The sequence below is a fragment of the Alosa alosa genome, chromosome 1 (genome assembly GCF_017589495.1).
Source record: "Alosa alosa isolate M-15738 ecotype Scorff River chromosome 1, AALO_Geno_1.1, whole genome shotgun sequence".
Classification (NCBI taxonomy): domain Eukaryota; kingdom Metazoa; phylum Chordata; class Actinopteri; order Clupeiformes; family Clupeidae; genus Alosa; species Alosa alosa.
The window spans coordinates 10,829,743-10,846,144 of record NC_063189.1 but is presented as its reverse complement, the minus strand read 5'-3'; the positions used below and the strand labels follow the sequence as shown (position 1 = coordinate 10,846,144).

The window sequence follows — 16,402 nt, the reverse complement described above, 5'->3', positions numbered from 1 at the left end:
TATGGTATAAATCATTTTTATTGGGATGGTTTAATAGGTCAATTGCCAGCCAAGCATCCAATCACACAACAGGTTACTCTCTTGCTTTTGCTTGATTTCACACTTGGAACATGGAAATTAAACACAATGGAAAATTAACAAAAACAAAACAAAAAAGAACAAAAACAAACAAAACAATATTTACATCCTGCATTATAAATATGTCAAATGTACATCATTTTACACAAAGTACCTTAAAATGGCCAAAAATGACCAAATAAAAGTACCTAAAACATCATTAAAAAGAGATAAAACCAAAGTAATGTAAAAGATACAATGTTTATGAGGGAAAGAGGCCATTGCTATCTAACAGTTGAAGACAGTGCTAGTGCACCTGAAAGCATGAATGGCTGTTAGTCAGGACAAAGCTCATACCTAGAGGCCCAATTCCTTCCTAGAGCAGAAACTAGCTTTCAGGTGCTGCCCCTTAAACACCTCACACAAAAGGTCACTTGCCTTATATTTACCTCTGAAAATCTCCTCTTTTTCATGCTAGTGCACCCATATCTGTACATGGCAAAAAAACTCACACAACACATTCAGACTGCTTAGGATAAGGTCCAAGGTCCTAGCTTGATATATCTACCTATATCTTCAACCAGTGATCTTTGGGGGTAAAAAATAATAATGACTGGAAGAGAGGGCACTTTTCTCTAACTGTGTCTAGCTAAACATGTGTAATCCATTCATAAACACAGCATTAAAGTGGAATAGTAGCAGTGGCTACAGAGCTTGAAGCCTTGTTCCTAGTCCCACCTCTTTACATCTTGCCTACTCAGGCTTCATACATATAACTGTACTCTGAATGTTTCATTAGACAACATAAAAGATTCCCAGAACTAGCTTTCCCACGGAAAGACTGTAGTCAGAACACAGAGGTCGGGCGCAAACACTAAGGGCACATCAAAGGTATAGCATATTGTATCTTCTAAGGGTAAAATACCATCTTTCACATAGTCTTCGTTGAGGTCAAATATCTTCAGATTCAGGTTTGTTGGTGCATTAAAAACAAATATTTTCTTTGAAGGCTTTCTGTTATTTCAACATTATGTTGAATAGCCGAATTGAACAAAATAATGATATTTAAACAACATTTGACAGACAATGCCCATTATTTAAAAAACAAAAGACAAAACCCAAATGTAGAACAGTCTATTCTTAGTGACCTGTGTGTGATGCATTGAATAAGAGGTATGTACCCACTTAGGTTTAGCTGTTGGAGAGAAAAAAACCCAACAAAAAACCTTCTTCTGACCAGTCTGCCATAATACTGCCATACTGTGTGACAACAGCTCATGAAAACAGACACTTTGAGGCTCCCTCCCAACAGAGAGTGAGCTGGCATGGCTTTTGGTAGCATCGTTTAAGTCATAATGGCGTATTACATCACAGCCTTCTTGAGCAGTTTGTTTGTTGGCATGAACTTGTCACATCGTCTCCCTATTCAGCGTATGGCAGTGTTATGAAAGCACTTTGGTGGTCACAATAAACTCTGAGGCACAAATATCACAGATGCAAATGGTAACGAGGCCAAATAAGGAGCTAGCAAAAGAGACTATAATGACAGTTTACAATTTAAACGTTCACCCAACGTTCTTTTTTTTGACGATCTTTCTCTTTTTCATTGCCCTCCTAGTGTGCATATAGGTCATGTTATTTGACATAATGACTCTGCACACCAACTAGGTAAAAAGAAAATAATGGTACCATGCTTAAGTAGTACCCTGGGTCTGTAAACATAAAATACTGCATGGTAAAACATCTACGACTTTGAGTAGGAGAATCTTGAAGTCTGGTTCACACAGACCGGACCTCTGTAGACCTTGTGCTACTTGCTTAAATCCAGAAATATATCTAATGCATTTTTTGCTAAAAATCTAAAAATGGCCATGTCACTCATAATGTAAGGAAAAAGACTACAGCCACACAATGAATCAGAGAACATTCAGATCTACTGGTCAACAAAGCAATCCCAGTCCTTGTGACCAGATGAGACCTGAAGGTCATTTCTTCGTCTGTTCTACAAGATGACAAGACACTGAAGTTTAGTACCTAAATGGGACTGGGTAGGTTCCCTGAATCAGGACATTAGGATAATAGTTTCAGAGGGAAGAGTCATAGCCAGTCCAGGAGAGCCACTGGGGTAGTGGGTCCACGCGACAGTGGAATGGCTGTGAGGAAAATAGGGACTTTTTACATGAATCTGTACATCATTTTCTCCCATCTCGCTGGCTTGCGGCCATGTTGGTTTTTGCTTCCCAAAGTTTTGACGTTTAAAGAGCACTTCCTCTCCTTGGGCCTCCACCTTACCTCTCTCTCTCTCTCCGTGTCTGCGCTTTTCTCTATGACACTCTCACACCTTCACGTCCACTCACATGTTGCAGAGGGACTTCAGGAATGGAGAGCCGGGCAGTTCAGATGTTGTCTCAAGTGCTGACCAATTCCGCTGGCTGGCACATTCTCCAGGAACATGGACAGCATTCCCATCGTTCAAAAGAATGGTAGGGGATCACAAGAGCTCCCCATCCACAAACGCAAAGAGCCGGTCAAGACGAGGCTGTTTCAGTGTAATCACTAGGTATCACGCGTTTAAAGAGGCATTTGCATGGCATCTCACTCTTCAGTCCTGTCACAGGGGTGGAGGGAATTCAGTGACCCCTTTGGTCATCTATATGACACAATCAGGTTGGGTTTGATGGGGCTTTTCAAACCTGCCCTCACAGTGATCTCTAATTCCATAGTTTCCCACAACTATCTTTGACCTGAATTTTACTTCTAATGTTGTTTTTACAAGTTCACTTCCTAAGGTTAGTGTTGTTCACTGTATCTCTCCTATATCTATAACTACGATATGACGAATCAATGAAAACTGATGTCATTTTGTTTTTAATCCAGGTTCCAATGAATGTCCAGGTGGTGCAATATTAAAGTAGTGCTGATATAAATAAGCGTAAAACGCCATTACATACACCAACCACTACTCATGTACAACACAGAGTTTGCGCTTTGTTTTAGACTTTTAGCTGTTAAATGTAAACATCATACAGGCGGCCTAAAATTGATCAGTCAGAGGTTGAAGTTGAGGCTGAAATTGGTTCAGCAAGTTTTATGCAGTTGTTGACAAGATGAATATATTCAGAGGCTATTATTATCTACACATGTTATAGGCTGCCCTTGGGATTCCAGTGACCTTAAAGAGACCTTCTAGATCCCAATCTCTCTTGAAAACTTTACAGTAATGATAACTTGACATAATGTCACACTTCAAATTTTGGTAAAGTTTTAGATTTATTAGACTGCTTATAGCAAGGAACATTTTTGTGCCTGAAGTTATCAGAAAATGTCAAAGCCTTTATGTATAATAACCTATGTTCAAATCTTAAAAGGCCTGGCCCAAGCCTCAGTTCTGGCACAGTGCCTGAGAACTTCAAGCCCTGTGATCATGTCCTCACTTCCCTATTATGGCCATTTTCCCTGAATTTACTGGACAAGGAGGTGGCATAAAGGTTCATCAAGTAGGGCGAACTACAGACCAGAGAAGAGGGTGCCCACAGTGAAATCTCTGTTTGTGAGTGTGTATTGTTGTGTGTTTTCCGAGATAAAGGGAGGTCAGTTGGCTTGGTTGGTGGGGTAGGATTTGCTTGGGGTGTGTGGAGTGAGCTTTGCAGACATGGCCAGGACCCGGGGCTCTGGTAATGGAATCGGTGGGGATACAGTGCACGGTGGACAGCCAACTCACTCAAGGGTCACTGACACGAGACGCTCACAGAGGGGGCAGCCTGCCATGCTCTGCAGTGGGTGGGGAGACGGACGCCACAATCACATGGGAGAGGAGACACAGGAGGGAACAGTGGTAATGAATGGAGACACAATCTGGCCAACACCAACAGCCAGATGGCAGCAGAGTCTGGAACTGGGTCGGATCCACACCAGAACCAGGCCACATCTGCTCCAGAACCTGTTGCTATCTGGGCTCTTGGACCTGGGATGGGGAGGCGGTGAGGAGGGTGGTGGACTTGGGCACAGTATGCGAGGGAAGGGAGACACAGTCAGTCAGTGCGGGTGGGTTGGAGTGTCGGTATGGGTTGGGGGTTGTCCTCATCCACCCCTCCTCTGGTCCTACATGATGCTGATGCTGCGGTTGAGCTCGCACTGGGCGTTGTTGTTGTTGGCGTTGGGGTTGCGGCGGGTGGCGGTGGGGGTGGGGGCCGAGGCCAGGCCCACGCCGCTGTCGTTGGGACAACCGTGCTGGAGCAGAATGTCGGCACACTCCTGACTGCCCGCGCGCCGGGCGTACGACAGCGGGGTCTGGCTGCGCGCATCACGGCTCTTCACGTCCACTCCATACTGTCATAGCGAGACCAAAACAGACATGGGAAAGAATGAAGAGAGAGTGAGAGAAAATGAGAGGGAGAGAGTGAGAGAGAGTTTGAAAAAAAAACAAACAAAAAAAAAACCCTCGCTAGCCTTGAACTGCAAAAGTTGGATAAATATCCAATGTTACAAGATCCGTGTTTATTCATACCTAACTTTCCTCTACAAATACAGCTGAAATGAAAATCACATGTGGCCCCAACATGTACTTTATAGAGGTACTAGGCAAAAAAGTCAGGGAAAAAACACTGTTACTGTTACAATGCCAATTGTGTTCTAATCAGAACAATGACAAAGTAAATGTAATAAAAAAATGTACATTTCCTACATTTACATCAAAATCTACTTTTTTTCTTAACCAGAGTATTAATTTTTAAATAGCTCCCACACTTTTTGGTTACCAATGTTCAATGTTCATGATCAATTTCTTAGTCATAACTTCCTGCCTTGTCTTTCTCTGAACATTTGCTTTGGACGGAGACTACCCCACTTCCATCCTAAATGAAGCTAGTGTAGCCCCATAACCTCCCCCAGTGCCACCTGCCAGGGTTTCCTACTCACCCAGATGAGCAGCTGGGTGATGACCACGTTGGCCATGGCGCAGGAGAGGTGGAGTGCCGTGCGGCCGTCCCCGTCGCCGTACGTCTCGTTGACCTCCTCCTTGGTGCCGTGCGCCAGCAGCAGCACCACCAGGCGGAGGTCATCCTCCACCACCGCCCGCAGCAGCTGCTGGCCCAGAGGCACGTCCGACTGGGGCAGCCCCACCAAGAACAGCTTCTGCTCGTACTTCGCCCGGATCCAGCGCTCCTTCTCCTCTCTGGGGAAGAGCAGGGATGGACAATGTTACTGCCGATGTTATTACATATGGGTATGGGTTTTACATTCAGGGTATTATAAACAAGTATTCATTTAATGCTGATGCCGAAAAACTACATTTATTTCAGATGTCCACTCCAACTCACCTACAGCATTAGAAATATGAGTATGTAAGAATTGTCTATAACTAGTTGCTATGAAACATTTTTTATCCTTCAATGGATCTGGATTAAACAAACAGTAATATTAACGAGTAATATTTAATTTGTAATTAACCAGTAATCATATTTTGCTTTGTGAAACAAACGCTTACCCTGATTATGAAACTACTGATATACTGCATGTTATTGTATGTTTATATAAATGATGTCTCTTTCTCTGAATTTCTCTTCCTGGACTTCCCAACTCAGACTTTTCTTGGGTAAGTTGGGTTATAGATTTTGGGCGTCTGGCACAATGAGAAAGTATTTCAGTGTCATTGCCCATCATGAACAAAAAGGTAGTTTTAGCGCTGTTGGTGTCAAGTATGTCTTGAACAGAATTCAAGAGTTCACCGTGGAGTTGTCGGTCTAGACCACTGAGCATCTAATGTGTAACGTGTGGGGTACTTTGTTAATATTACATGGCAAAAACAATATCAACAAAGTTCAGCATCAACAGAGCAATGATAACTTCCAAACTAAAAAAAAAAAAAAGATCCCAGTCTTTACTCAAAGGAGCCCAACAATGAGGGAGCACCTTTGCCATAACGGATTGCACAGCAGATCCCTGCGGGGCCTGAAAGCTTCGGGTGAGGCCTAAGAGGCATTTAAGGGTAATTTCTGCATGCCGTTGCCTCCGGCTGCCCGCGGGCGGTTAGCCTCAGCAGCGGGAGGGTTAACGTCTCGCCGGCTATCTAAAGGTTACACATTGTGAACAGCATGTCTGCACTGGACAATACAGGAGGGGAGCATGTTTTTTATCGCCACTGTCAGGCCTGTCAGTCCATACGGCAGGATCGCCCCCTCCACTTGCACCACAAAAGAGCCCACTTCAAACTGGCCCCACAACTCCCTGGAGGGGAGGTGGTGGGTGTGTGGGGGTAGGTGGTGGGCAGCTTGCCCGATCGAAGCTGCTGAATGAAGCTGAAAGAGAGGAGCGACGAGCGTCACAAGAATGGAAGTCAAACTCTGGCTCTCTATCAGACGCCTCTCCTCCTGTAGTATCTAATGGTCTCCATCTTAAACTTCTCCCCCCAAACACCACCCACCACCCACCATCTACTGGCTTCTTTTGGCTCCCATTTACTCAAAGCGCAAAATGAGGCGGCCGCGGCAAATCGATAGGCCGGGCCGAGCATGCTCAGTGCGTGGCTGACCCGGCGACCCCTCCGAGCTGTGTGATAAGAGAAGCAGAAAGGCGCCGTTGTTTGGTCTTCTCGGGTGAGTGACAGAGAGACGGGGCTCAAGCTGATACCAGCAAAGAGCCCCAGCACGGTGGATGACAGGCTTCCCCCAGAGACCCCAGTCCGGCTGCCAGAGAGCCATCAGCCCTACACTGGAGCTCAGCATCACCCACCAGCACAAAGCAAACATGGAAGGGGGTTTAAAACCTCAAATATTAAACAAATAGCTGCCTTATTCAGTGGATTTATCAAATGAGCTGCTCTGAGCGGGCTTCTTCTACGTGGCTCCTAGGTCACAGAAAAACCACAAAATCAAACAAAGCGCTAAGCACATTGCAATTACAGCAGAGGAGACTGGTGGGACAATAGCCGCTTAGATGGAGCCACTTGTACTCATTATGCTCCCAATGATGGGCGATAGCTTGCCAAAGCTGCGATGGCTCTGTGCATGGAGATGGTCCCAAACTAATATGTCACCTGCCAAGACCACTCAAAGCAACCCTCCATCTTTGCTAGCGAGAGAGGGGGGGAGGCTGGTGGAGAAGGAGAGAGAGAGAGAGAGAGAGAGAGAGAGAGAGAGAGAGAGAGAGAGAGAGAGGAAAAGAGGGGGGCATCATGAGTGGAGATGAAAAGAGGAAGAGGAAGCGTGATGTGAGAGGGAGGTGGAGAGAGGACGAATACAAGGCTGACCGTCTCCATTGATGCTCCCTACAGGAGTTAATTATTTCTGTAGTGTCGTAGGGTAAGAGGGCCTTTATCAGCGCTAAACAGAGGATTTCACGGAGTCGCAACACAAAAGCCATTTAGCAGCTTGGTGATTCAAGTGAAGACGTAGCTAATGATAATTTTGGCTTCTACTCTAGATTAGGCTAGTTTGTGGAGTTTTCACTTCTTGGTAGCACATTTCTGTGTCATTTTTTAAAATGCATGTTGTGCAATGATCAACACACCCCATTAACTACACCCAACAGGTGGCTAGACAAAACAGATGGGAGTCCCCATCTCCAACAGAAGGGATAGGGTTTGCACAGTTGAGGTGGCGGTTGTTGAGTAGGTATGAGTGGGAGTGAATGGGGATGGCTATTTTCTCCAGTCTAAATGATCTGCCTTAGAAGGGTCTGAGACAACACAAAAGCTCTGCTGCGGCCGTAATCACTGCGTTTGCCAGACGTTTTACAGCTTTGCTTCCTCCATCAAATCCCAGTCACTCATTATGTGAGCTCAAGGCTGTGGGGGACTGAATGGACTCCGAACAGAGTCAACTGCTCCGTGAGGAGTGGTCAGGCCTCCACCTCCGCCCTCCATCTTCTCCCTCAGCTTCCTCCTCTCATTCTTCTCCTCTTCTCTGGCGAGTCTCTCTGAGAGTGCGACTGGGGGAGCTTATCGCGTGATGATCGCTTTATTAGGATCAAATGCTCTGGAAATGCCAAAGGAAGTAGTTGAAGACAGCGCCGTGAGATTTAGGTCGTTCTTTTGGGGGTGGTTGTTGTTGTTTCAAACCTTAGACCCCCCCCCTCCCACCTCCACCACCACCACCACTCCTGAATTAGATTCTTTAGGAGAGAGGGAGGAAGACAGGGGTGGGGGGTTGCAGCCGAGAGCTGACAAGAGTTAAATGAGGCAGAAAGTTAGTGTTAAAGACGAACAAAAAGAAAAGGGGGTCTGAAAGCCATTAAAGATGGTGACGGGGAGGCCAGGGAAGAACTTGTTCCCCTTTTCACGCCAACTTTCTCCAACATGCAATCCCTGCCGCTCCGGCCTCCTGTAAGACATTCCCCACAACTTCAAATCGAGTGTATTTCTCAAGACGGGGACAAAAAAAAATAACAGACAGAGGGTAAAACAAAATGGCAACAATCTCCCCCATCTCCAGAGAGAGGCGAGTCTGGCTGGGTCTGTGGCGGCAGCGGCAGCGGCAGCGGCTCGAGTTGCTTGGCTGCTGCCACTTGAAAGGTGGCGTGTAAAGGAGAGGAAGTGAGCTGATAATCCCGCCTTGGTCCTTTTGTTTGAAATGGAGACCCAATCCAAACACGGGGCCAACGCAGGGCTGGCGGGGCACAGGGTGGGTGGGGGCTAGTTTGGTGGGGGGGCAGTGGCGGGGAGCGAAAACCGAGAGGCTTGAAAAGACACTTCCTCTCGGCAGGAAGAAGAAAAATAAAATCAGGAGGATTTAGCATGTCAAAAGCGGGAGGAGAGAGGGAGAGGGAGGGGGAGGCGGCGAGGGGGTGGAAAGACGAATGAGATAGAGAGAGGACTTTCTCCACAGGGGACCATATTCAGGAAGCCCAGGCCGATGGCATCCCTCCACACACAAAACACACACACACACACACACACACACACACACACACACACACACACACAAATAGACAGATACTCTCTCACACACACCCTCTCACAGTCTGCCAAACACTGGCAAACACATGCAGGCATATGTACACACACACACACACACACACACACACACACACACACACACACACACACACACACACACACACACACAATTGAACATACTTGTCCAGAGCACGGGGTTGCTTAGAGGACAGCTGAGGACTTTAGAGAGGGGATGTTTCAAAGGGACTCTGAAGGGATTTTTCTTTTGGCAAACATAAGCAATTTGTTGTGCTGGATTTCAACCAGTGCCAGATTTTTCTCTTACTGAATAAAACTAAAACAAATCTGACCATTAGAGCCCATCTCTCCGGTCCCTCTGCTCTGTAAGTGTATCAGTGAGTAGAACTAAAATGACAGGTGTGTAAGACATTTTCCCTTGCACAACTATCCCAAAACCAGTGGATGATTATGGAAGTCATTCTTTCCTCACAATGACACAATTTAAGGGACTCTGTGGAGCAGAAAAAGGACAGTTAAACCCTGTCCATTCACCTCCTCAAAGTATCGGAGGGGCCATTTTCAGTTTTTAGTCACTGCTTTTGTGAGGCCCTTTGTAAGCCGCTCCCTCCCAATTCTACAGAAGTGGCATAGTGACCTCAACCTAATTAAGTGGCGAATGGCAGAATGATTCTCCAAGGCCAGCCCACGGAGTCAGGAACACATGACTGCCTCCCAATAAAGAGGAACAAACAAGAGATAATTAGTCAGGCCTGAAGGACACAGGGCAAACAGCGATTTATGGCCCAAAGTGCAGGCAAGACCAGGGAGGAGGAGCTGAGGGCAATCAGCTGACCATGGGCAACCAATCAAATCCCTTCCCCCACGAGAAAAAGACAGAGAGGGAGAGAGAGAGAGAGAGACAGGGTGTGTGTATGTGGGGGGGGGGTAAACACCTTTTCTTTCTCACCAACAAACACACACACTCACAAAACAAAAACACAAAACCCTCCCTGACTTCACCCTCCCAACGAAGACATCAAACAGGAGCCCAAGAGAGATGGAGGAGGAGGCGGAGAGGAGAGCAAAGGGGAGAAAGGCAGGGGAGGGGAGAGGAATCAAACCAACCCTCCCAGCAAGGGGTGGGCAGCTTGTATAAGAAAGCAGATTCCCATGCAGCTAGCAATACAGTCCACCCTGAGAGACCGAGAGAAAGAGAGAGAGAGAGAGAGAGAAAGAGAGAGAGAGAAAGAAAGAGAAAGAGAGAGGCCCAGTGCTTCAAAGGTTGCTAAGAAATGAAAGTGATGAGCTAACGACAGTAAAAATTCATTATAAAGCCTGACACAGTCAACAGGGTGTCTTTTTAAAGCTGTTTCCATGAACTGTGTTAGTACTTAGTCGGCCTTAATGCAAGCCAGTGATAAAGGGGAAGTCTTGTTTGTTACTGAGAGTGAGAATACACTGATGAATTGAAATGTATGAAAATCACTGCAGAAGGTTTCAAAAGTCTATAGCTTCATCATTAACTATTTATTCATAACACAAGTCAGACTACATTTCCACTGCACACTGATTAATGACCTCCTACATAACACAAAACCCACTGGCTTGTGCATGTTTATACACACTACAAAAGGCAATTAAGGGTAAAATCTTCCATGCATGTTTTGTAAAAAAAAATATGTATAATAGTCAGATTTAGAGTAAGACATATAGAAAAAGAATTAGGTTGCCTATAATATTTACACTCAGTCATAAAAATGCAAGTCCTGCACAACAACCTAATCACCAATCTGCTTTCTACACTTTGCTATGTGGTGGCAGACCTGCTATGCCCTGACCGTGTGAAGTGTGCTCAGAGAGAAGCTCTGGCCAGCTCTGGGGACTGGCCCTGTCGCTGAAAAGCGGTCTACCATTTATCCAAATTAAATACGTCCCCTCTGCTGGGACTCCTGGCAATGCCAGCTGCCCTGATAGGGCCCTCGGAGGGCAGGGCAGAGCAGGGCAGCACCCTCAGGCCAGGGCAGTGGGGAGTGGAGTTGTGGGGGTCAATACAAACCTGGCTCAGCCAAGCAATCTGGTTCTGGCCCCATCAGCATAGCACAGTACTCAGGGCTGAGGCGAGTGCTCTTGGGTTGTCTCAACACTGTGCTGTTCAGAGCCTACTGCCCAAAAGAGTCTCAGTGCTTTTGGTTGTTTTTTTTTTTAGCAGTAGCAACAGGATTCAGTGGCAGAACAAAGCTGAGGTCCTTTGGTTTGTTTCTATCGGTCAACTTTAGATGAGCTTTATCCAAATCAAGGGAGATACAGTTAGCAAATTACAACATTCTAGAACTGAGCACAAATAACCTGTGGGGCAATGAAGGTAGTGGAAATACTGGGTCAGTGGTTTCTGCCTTGATTTTTTTCTGTAACTACAGCGCTCCAAAATTCCATTGGCAGCACTGAGTTAGATAATTAGCAGGAGACCACTACATATCAGCATGCTATTCATTTGGAAATCAGCCCCAGCCTATGATATCAACATCTGATAGACAGACCCTAAATTAGGACTCATTCATGTTGAAAGCCAAAATCACGGGTCTGTAATGATAATAACCACAATGAATACTATACGTCTGATGGTCATCAGCATACACGTGAGACTGGTGTACATGATTCTGCACACTACAGATGGTACAGCAGACACAGTTCAGTTAAGTACCACGATTTACTTTTGAATGGACACATCTGTTTTCTCTGTCAAAGCATGTAAATGGTCATGCAGCTCTGGAAAAAAATAAGAGACCACTGCACATATTTCTGATGTCATCCTGCGGTTGCTGAGTGACATTCGAATGAGTTGACGATCATATTCAAAATTACGAGACCACTGCAAATTTGAATATGACCATCAACTCATTTGAATGTCACTCGGCAACTGTCAGCGACATCAGGGGTCTCTTCATTTTTTACAGAGCGGTATGTGTGTCAATCTGTCTTGGAATATATGGATAAATACAAAACACACATACACCTCAACACATAACATGTTTTTTGCCTGGATATGTGTGTATGTGATCATCTTATCCCTGTATGTGTGTGTGAGTGTGTGTGTGTGTGTGTGTGTGTGTGTGAGGGAGACAGAAAGAGAGAAAAAAAATAAGAGTGAAAGAGAGGGAGCGTGTGTGTGTGTGTGTGTGTGTGTGTGTGTGTGTGTGTGTGTGCGCATCTACAGCATTAAGAGACACTGAGGTAAAGATGGCAGTAGGCTCAGACGAGGGAGGGGTATGGGAGGGGGGGGGGTGGAGGAGGAGGAGGAGGAGGAGGAGGAGGTTAGTGGTGTGATTCATTTTTATTAGCCGGCGAGGCCCTGCGGGGGGGCGACGCAGTGGCAAATTATTTCTGAAACAAAGTGGAGGATAGTAGGTCCTCATCAGAGCTATTACCTGCCCTGGCCAAGGGGCAGGCAGCAAGCGGCACACAGGCCTGACAGCTGAGGAGAGGCCACATGAGGGATAGCCGTCCACCTCTGCCCAGCGCTCCGGGACATCTCGCCCCTGATGAGCGAGGGGGGGGGGGGGGGGGCAGAGGGAAAGAAAAAAGATAGAGGGATGGAGGGAGTGGGAGTGTAATACAGTGAGAAAGAGAGAGAGAAAGAGAGGGGAATAGAGGGAGAGAGGGCTGCGCTGCATTCCATATCTGGAACTTTATTTATTTATTAATAAGGGACTGGAAAAATGACCTTTGAAAATGTATTTTTTAAAACTGAAACATTTGCATATCCTTACAGAAGTAGAATACATACATGTCCAGTAAGTACTGCATTTACAAGTACAATATAAGGCACATATGTGCTACATGAATAACTCCTTTTTGTGCATCTTTATTTGTACACTCCACTACATGTACATTTCAGTGGTCTGCCTATCCAACTACATTTTCTATACAGATTTACTAACTACATTTCAGTGGTCTGCCTATCCAACTACATTTACTATACAGATTTACTAACTACATTTCAGTGGTCTGCCTATCCAACTACATTTACTATACAGATTTACTAACTACATTTCAGTGATGAAGATGGAACACAACAGATAAATGTCCAACCAATGGATCAAATATTTGCTACAAATAAAAAATTGATCATACAGATGGTTTATTGGAGCTTTGTTTTTTTTTTGTGTCATTTTCTCTTTCCCATTGATCACCTCATCATGATCCCTCAGACTTGTCTAGTGTGTGTATAAAATGAAATAAAATAGCTCAACCTCCAGAAGCTACAACGTATTGATGTCATAATTTGATATTAACACATCAGTCAGAGGGACCAATCCAATTGTAACTCTGCTGCTAATACTACACATTATTGAGGACAGGTGTGTGTATATGAGTCTGTTAGGCCACCTATGTTTCTGCATCCCTGTGTGTGTGAGTGTGTGTGCGTGTGAGTGTGTGTTTGTGTTTGTGAGGTGTGAGTGAGTGATTGACAGACAGACAGAGAGGGAGAGAGAGAGAGAGACGTGGGGGGAGGTATGAGGAAGTACAGACCGTATACACACCGAGTACAGCAAGCTCTGCTAGTGGAGAGCTCCCTCCGTATTCTTTCCCCCTCTCGTCTACATGCCAGGCAATTAGAGGTGGAGTGCAAACATGACAACTGCCAAGCGCTAATTAAAACGACAACTCCCCTTCAATATGCTGACTGCAAAGACTCACAAAGCTTTGCCTGAGCTTCTACACCCCCCCTTTCCCGCCATCCTCTTACCCAATTGGGACCCAACAACTGCCATCCATAGAAGGCATAACTTTGGTTAATTTTTTTAACCTTCCCATAAAGATTTATGGCTTTCAAGGGGTTTATGACACACAATGTGTAAATATGTCTCCCTGATGAATGGCCTAAGAAGGAGCTGGTTCGATTAATGCAGCAGCACATTAGTCCGTAACAGACAGAACGCACACTTCTTAAATCAGTCGAAATCCACCCTTCAATAACCCCAATTACAAATTACTCAGGATTAATGGCACAACGATCAATTGTAAGCTTGTAAGTGATGCTTATTTACGGAGCAATATGAAATGGGTTCAATAGCTAGACCTGGAAGGGAGACAGGAAGGTAGCTGTGCTCCAATAACAGAAAAAAATATTTCACTGTCGGGGCGTTGATGGTGTAATTTTGTTGGCATTGATCCAATCGCGAAAGCTTTTCTTTGACTGCAGGACAGCAATATGATCTAGTTATCTTTCCTTTATCGCCTCTATAGGATTCTAATTTAGCTCTACAAATGGAATAAATGCACGAACTAAATTCAAGAATTTCCAGTCCATTCGAAATCCACACTTCACAACACACTGTACTGAAATTGTGTATTTAATTTAGCACTTGTAAATAACTTTTTTTTTTTTTTTAAATCATCGTGCATTATCACAGGGACAGGAATTGAAAACCGCTAAACCAATCTAGTGGATGGATGACTTCAACTCAATTTAAGAGAATAGGAGGGAAACTATTCTAGCAGGAGACATTCAATCAGAATTGGGGGACACGTCCGGGCAGTTACTGAATCGTTGAAATGAGGTGTCAGTGGTGTTTATTAAAGGATGCGTTTGAATGCGAGGCCCTCACCCATCCTGAAGCCGCCACATGTCACCGTGGTGACAAAATTAAAACCAGGCGCCTATGCATAGCCGATGAGAAAGCAAAATTTCATTTATAACGGGGAGCTTGGGCAGCCTGCAGAAGATCTGGGCCCAGCCTCATTTGACATACAGTATTTGCCTGAAAAGTCGCAGAGGTCTGAGAACATGCTGGACATTTTGGATAAAAATTTGTGAGACACCAAAACAAAACTGTTCTTTAAAACAGAACTACGGTATTAAGTTCCATGAGAATAAGTCTTGTGTTAAGGAGAGTTTTACTGCAGCGAGCTTCACCATCATGAACAGTGACAGTACTAAAGGAAAGAGTCATGCCTTCACGTCCAATCTGCTTTCCAACTAGATGTAGACTCCACCTGACCCTTTCAAGAGAGTTCCATTATCAGCATCATAGTTGGCCCCACAAGGCTTCCGTTTTAACATTCCATATGTTATCTTAATGCAGAGGAAGTGGATTGGGAACCAAATAGAATGTTCAAGCATTGTTTTTGTTTTTATTGTTGAAAGGGTCTATACTATACAGTTTTTAAGCCAGACTATGACACATAAAAACAACTAGCTACTTTCTCTTGGCTTTGTGTCCATGTGACTCGACACACGGTATTGCGCGGTAGAGTGGGTGGGTGGATGGGTGTTGGAGGTGTGGATGCAGCGAGAGATCAGATTTTCCTGACAATGAAAAACATTCCCTCCTCAGGCGCTGCGGTGGAGCTGACAAGTGAAGTGTGAGGTGGGGGCATGAGGGGTGGGGGTGGTGTATATCAGCATCAATAATCTTTCATCAAGTCAGAAGCGCTCCACACTAGCCCAGGAACCATTCAATAGATAACTATATGCCTTCACTCCAGAGAACGTGAGAGAGAGAGAGAGAGAGATATGACACCCATTCAAAAAGAGGATGAATCACAGAGGGCAGAAATGTCTCCTCGGCGCACAAGCACTTACAGGGCAATCAGAATCCATCTCTCAAATCCACTGCTGGTTCTGGCCACACGCAGAACCTGTGTGCTGTTGGTTTCACCTGCTCCATACGGCACATGCTTCATCATCATCTACTGCTGCAGAGCCCCTCTCTCAGTCTCTGTCCTCCCTCTCTCTCCCTCTCTCTCATCCTCTCTCTTCCTCTCTCTCTCCCTCTCTCTCTCCCTCTCTCTCTTCCTCTCTCTCTTCCTCTCTCCCATTTTTCTGTCTTGGTCACATTTTCCGTTTTATTTTTTGCTCTGTGATAGGAGGATGTCTCCTGACTTGTGGAGGCTGGACGTGTGCTGGGGCTGCTTGTAATTAACGACACCATTACAGTGCCAAAGTGAACCCCTGGAGGAGCCCCGCCACAGGGGCCTCAGTGGCCCTGTCACATATCCATCAGGCAAGGGGAGCCCATCCATCTACCCCACCCCCACCCTCCCCTGCTTTGAAGGACAGCAGTGACCACAGTCATCACTGCCAGGCACTCTTTTTAGGATGACGCCAATCTCTCACGGCATCATCGATGTCTTTGTGCCATTTTAAGTGTGGCAAGTGTATCTGGGAAATGCGCTGGGGAGGGGTCCCCCTTGTGTTCCACGGACCCCACGTTGACGCGCAAAGACCTGAATTCAGATGTGGCTCTGCAAAGTGTGGACTAGGAGGGCTGGGAGAAACTGCTATATTTGTGAAAGTCTGTAACTGTTGTGAATGATGGGAGGTTCATGGCAGATGGGGTCACATTGTACAGAGAATGTCAGGTTATAGTCAGGTGTAAGAGATGATGAGTGATATATGAAACATTATCTCATCCCTTTAGCACACATACACACATGCCCATACCCACG

The 16,402-nt window shown here is 45.5% G+C and overlaps 1 protein-coding gene across 1 annotated transcript in view; it reads right to left on the bottom strand.

The window, feature by feature from the left end:
• agap3 (ArfGAP with GTPase domain, ankyrin repeat and PH domain 3) overlaps positions 1-16,402 on the bottom strand; it is a 130,103-nt gene continuing 113,701 nt past the window's right edge. The window contains exons 17-18 of the mRNA XM_048259638.1: positions 4,975-5,230; positions 1-4,386 (exon numbers count right to left, since the gene is read on the bottom strand). Coding sequence (XP_048115595.1) covers positions 4,159-4,386; positions 4,975-5,230 — 484 coding nt within the window. The 3' untranslated portion in view covers positions 1-4,158. The remainder of the gene's footprint in view (positions 4,387-4,974; positions 5,231-16,402) is intronic.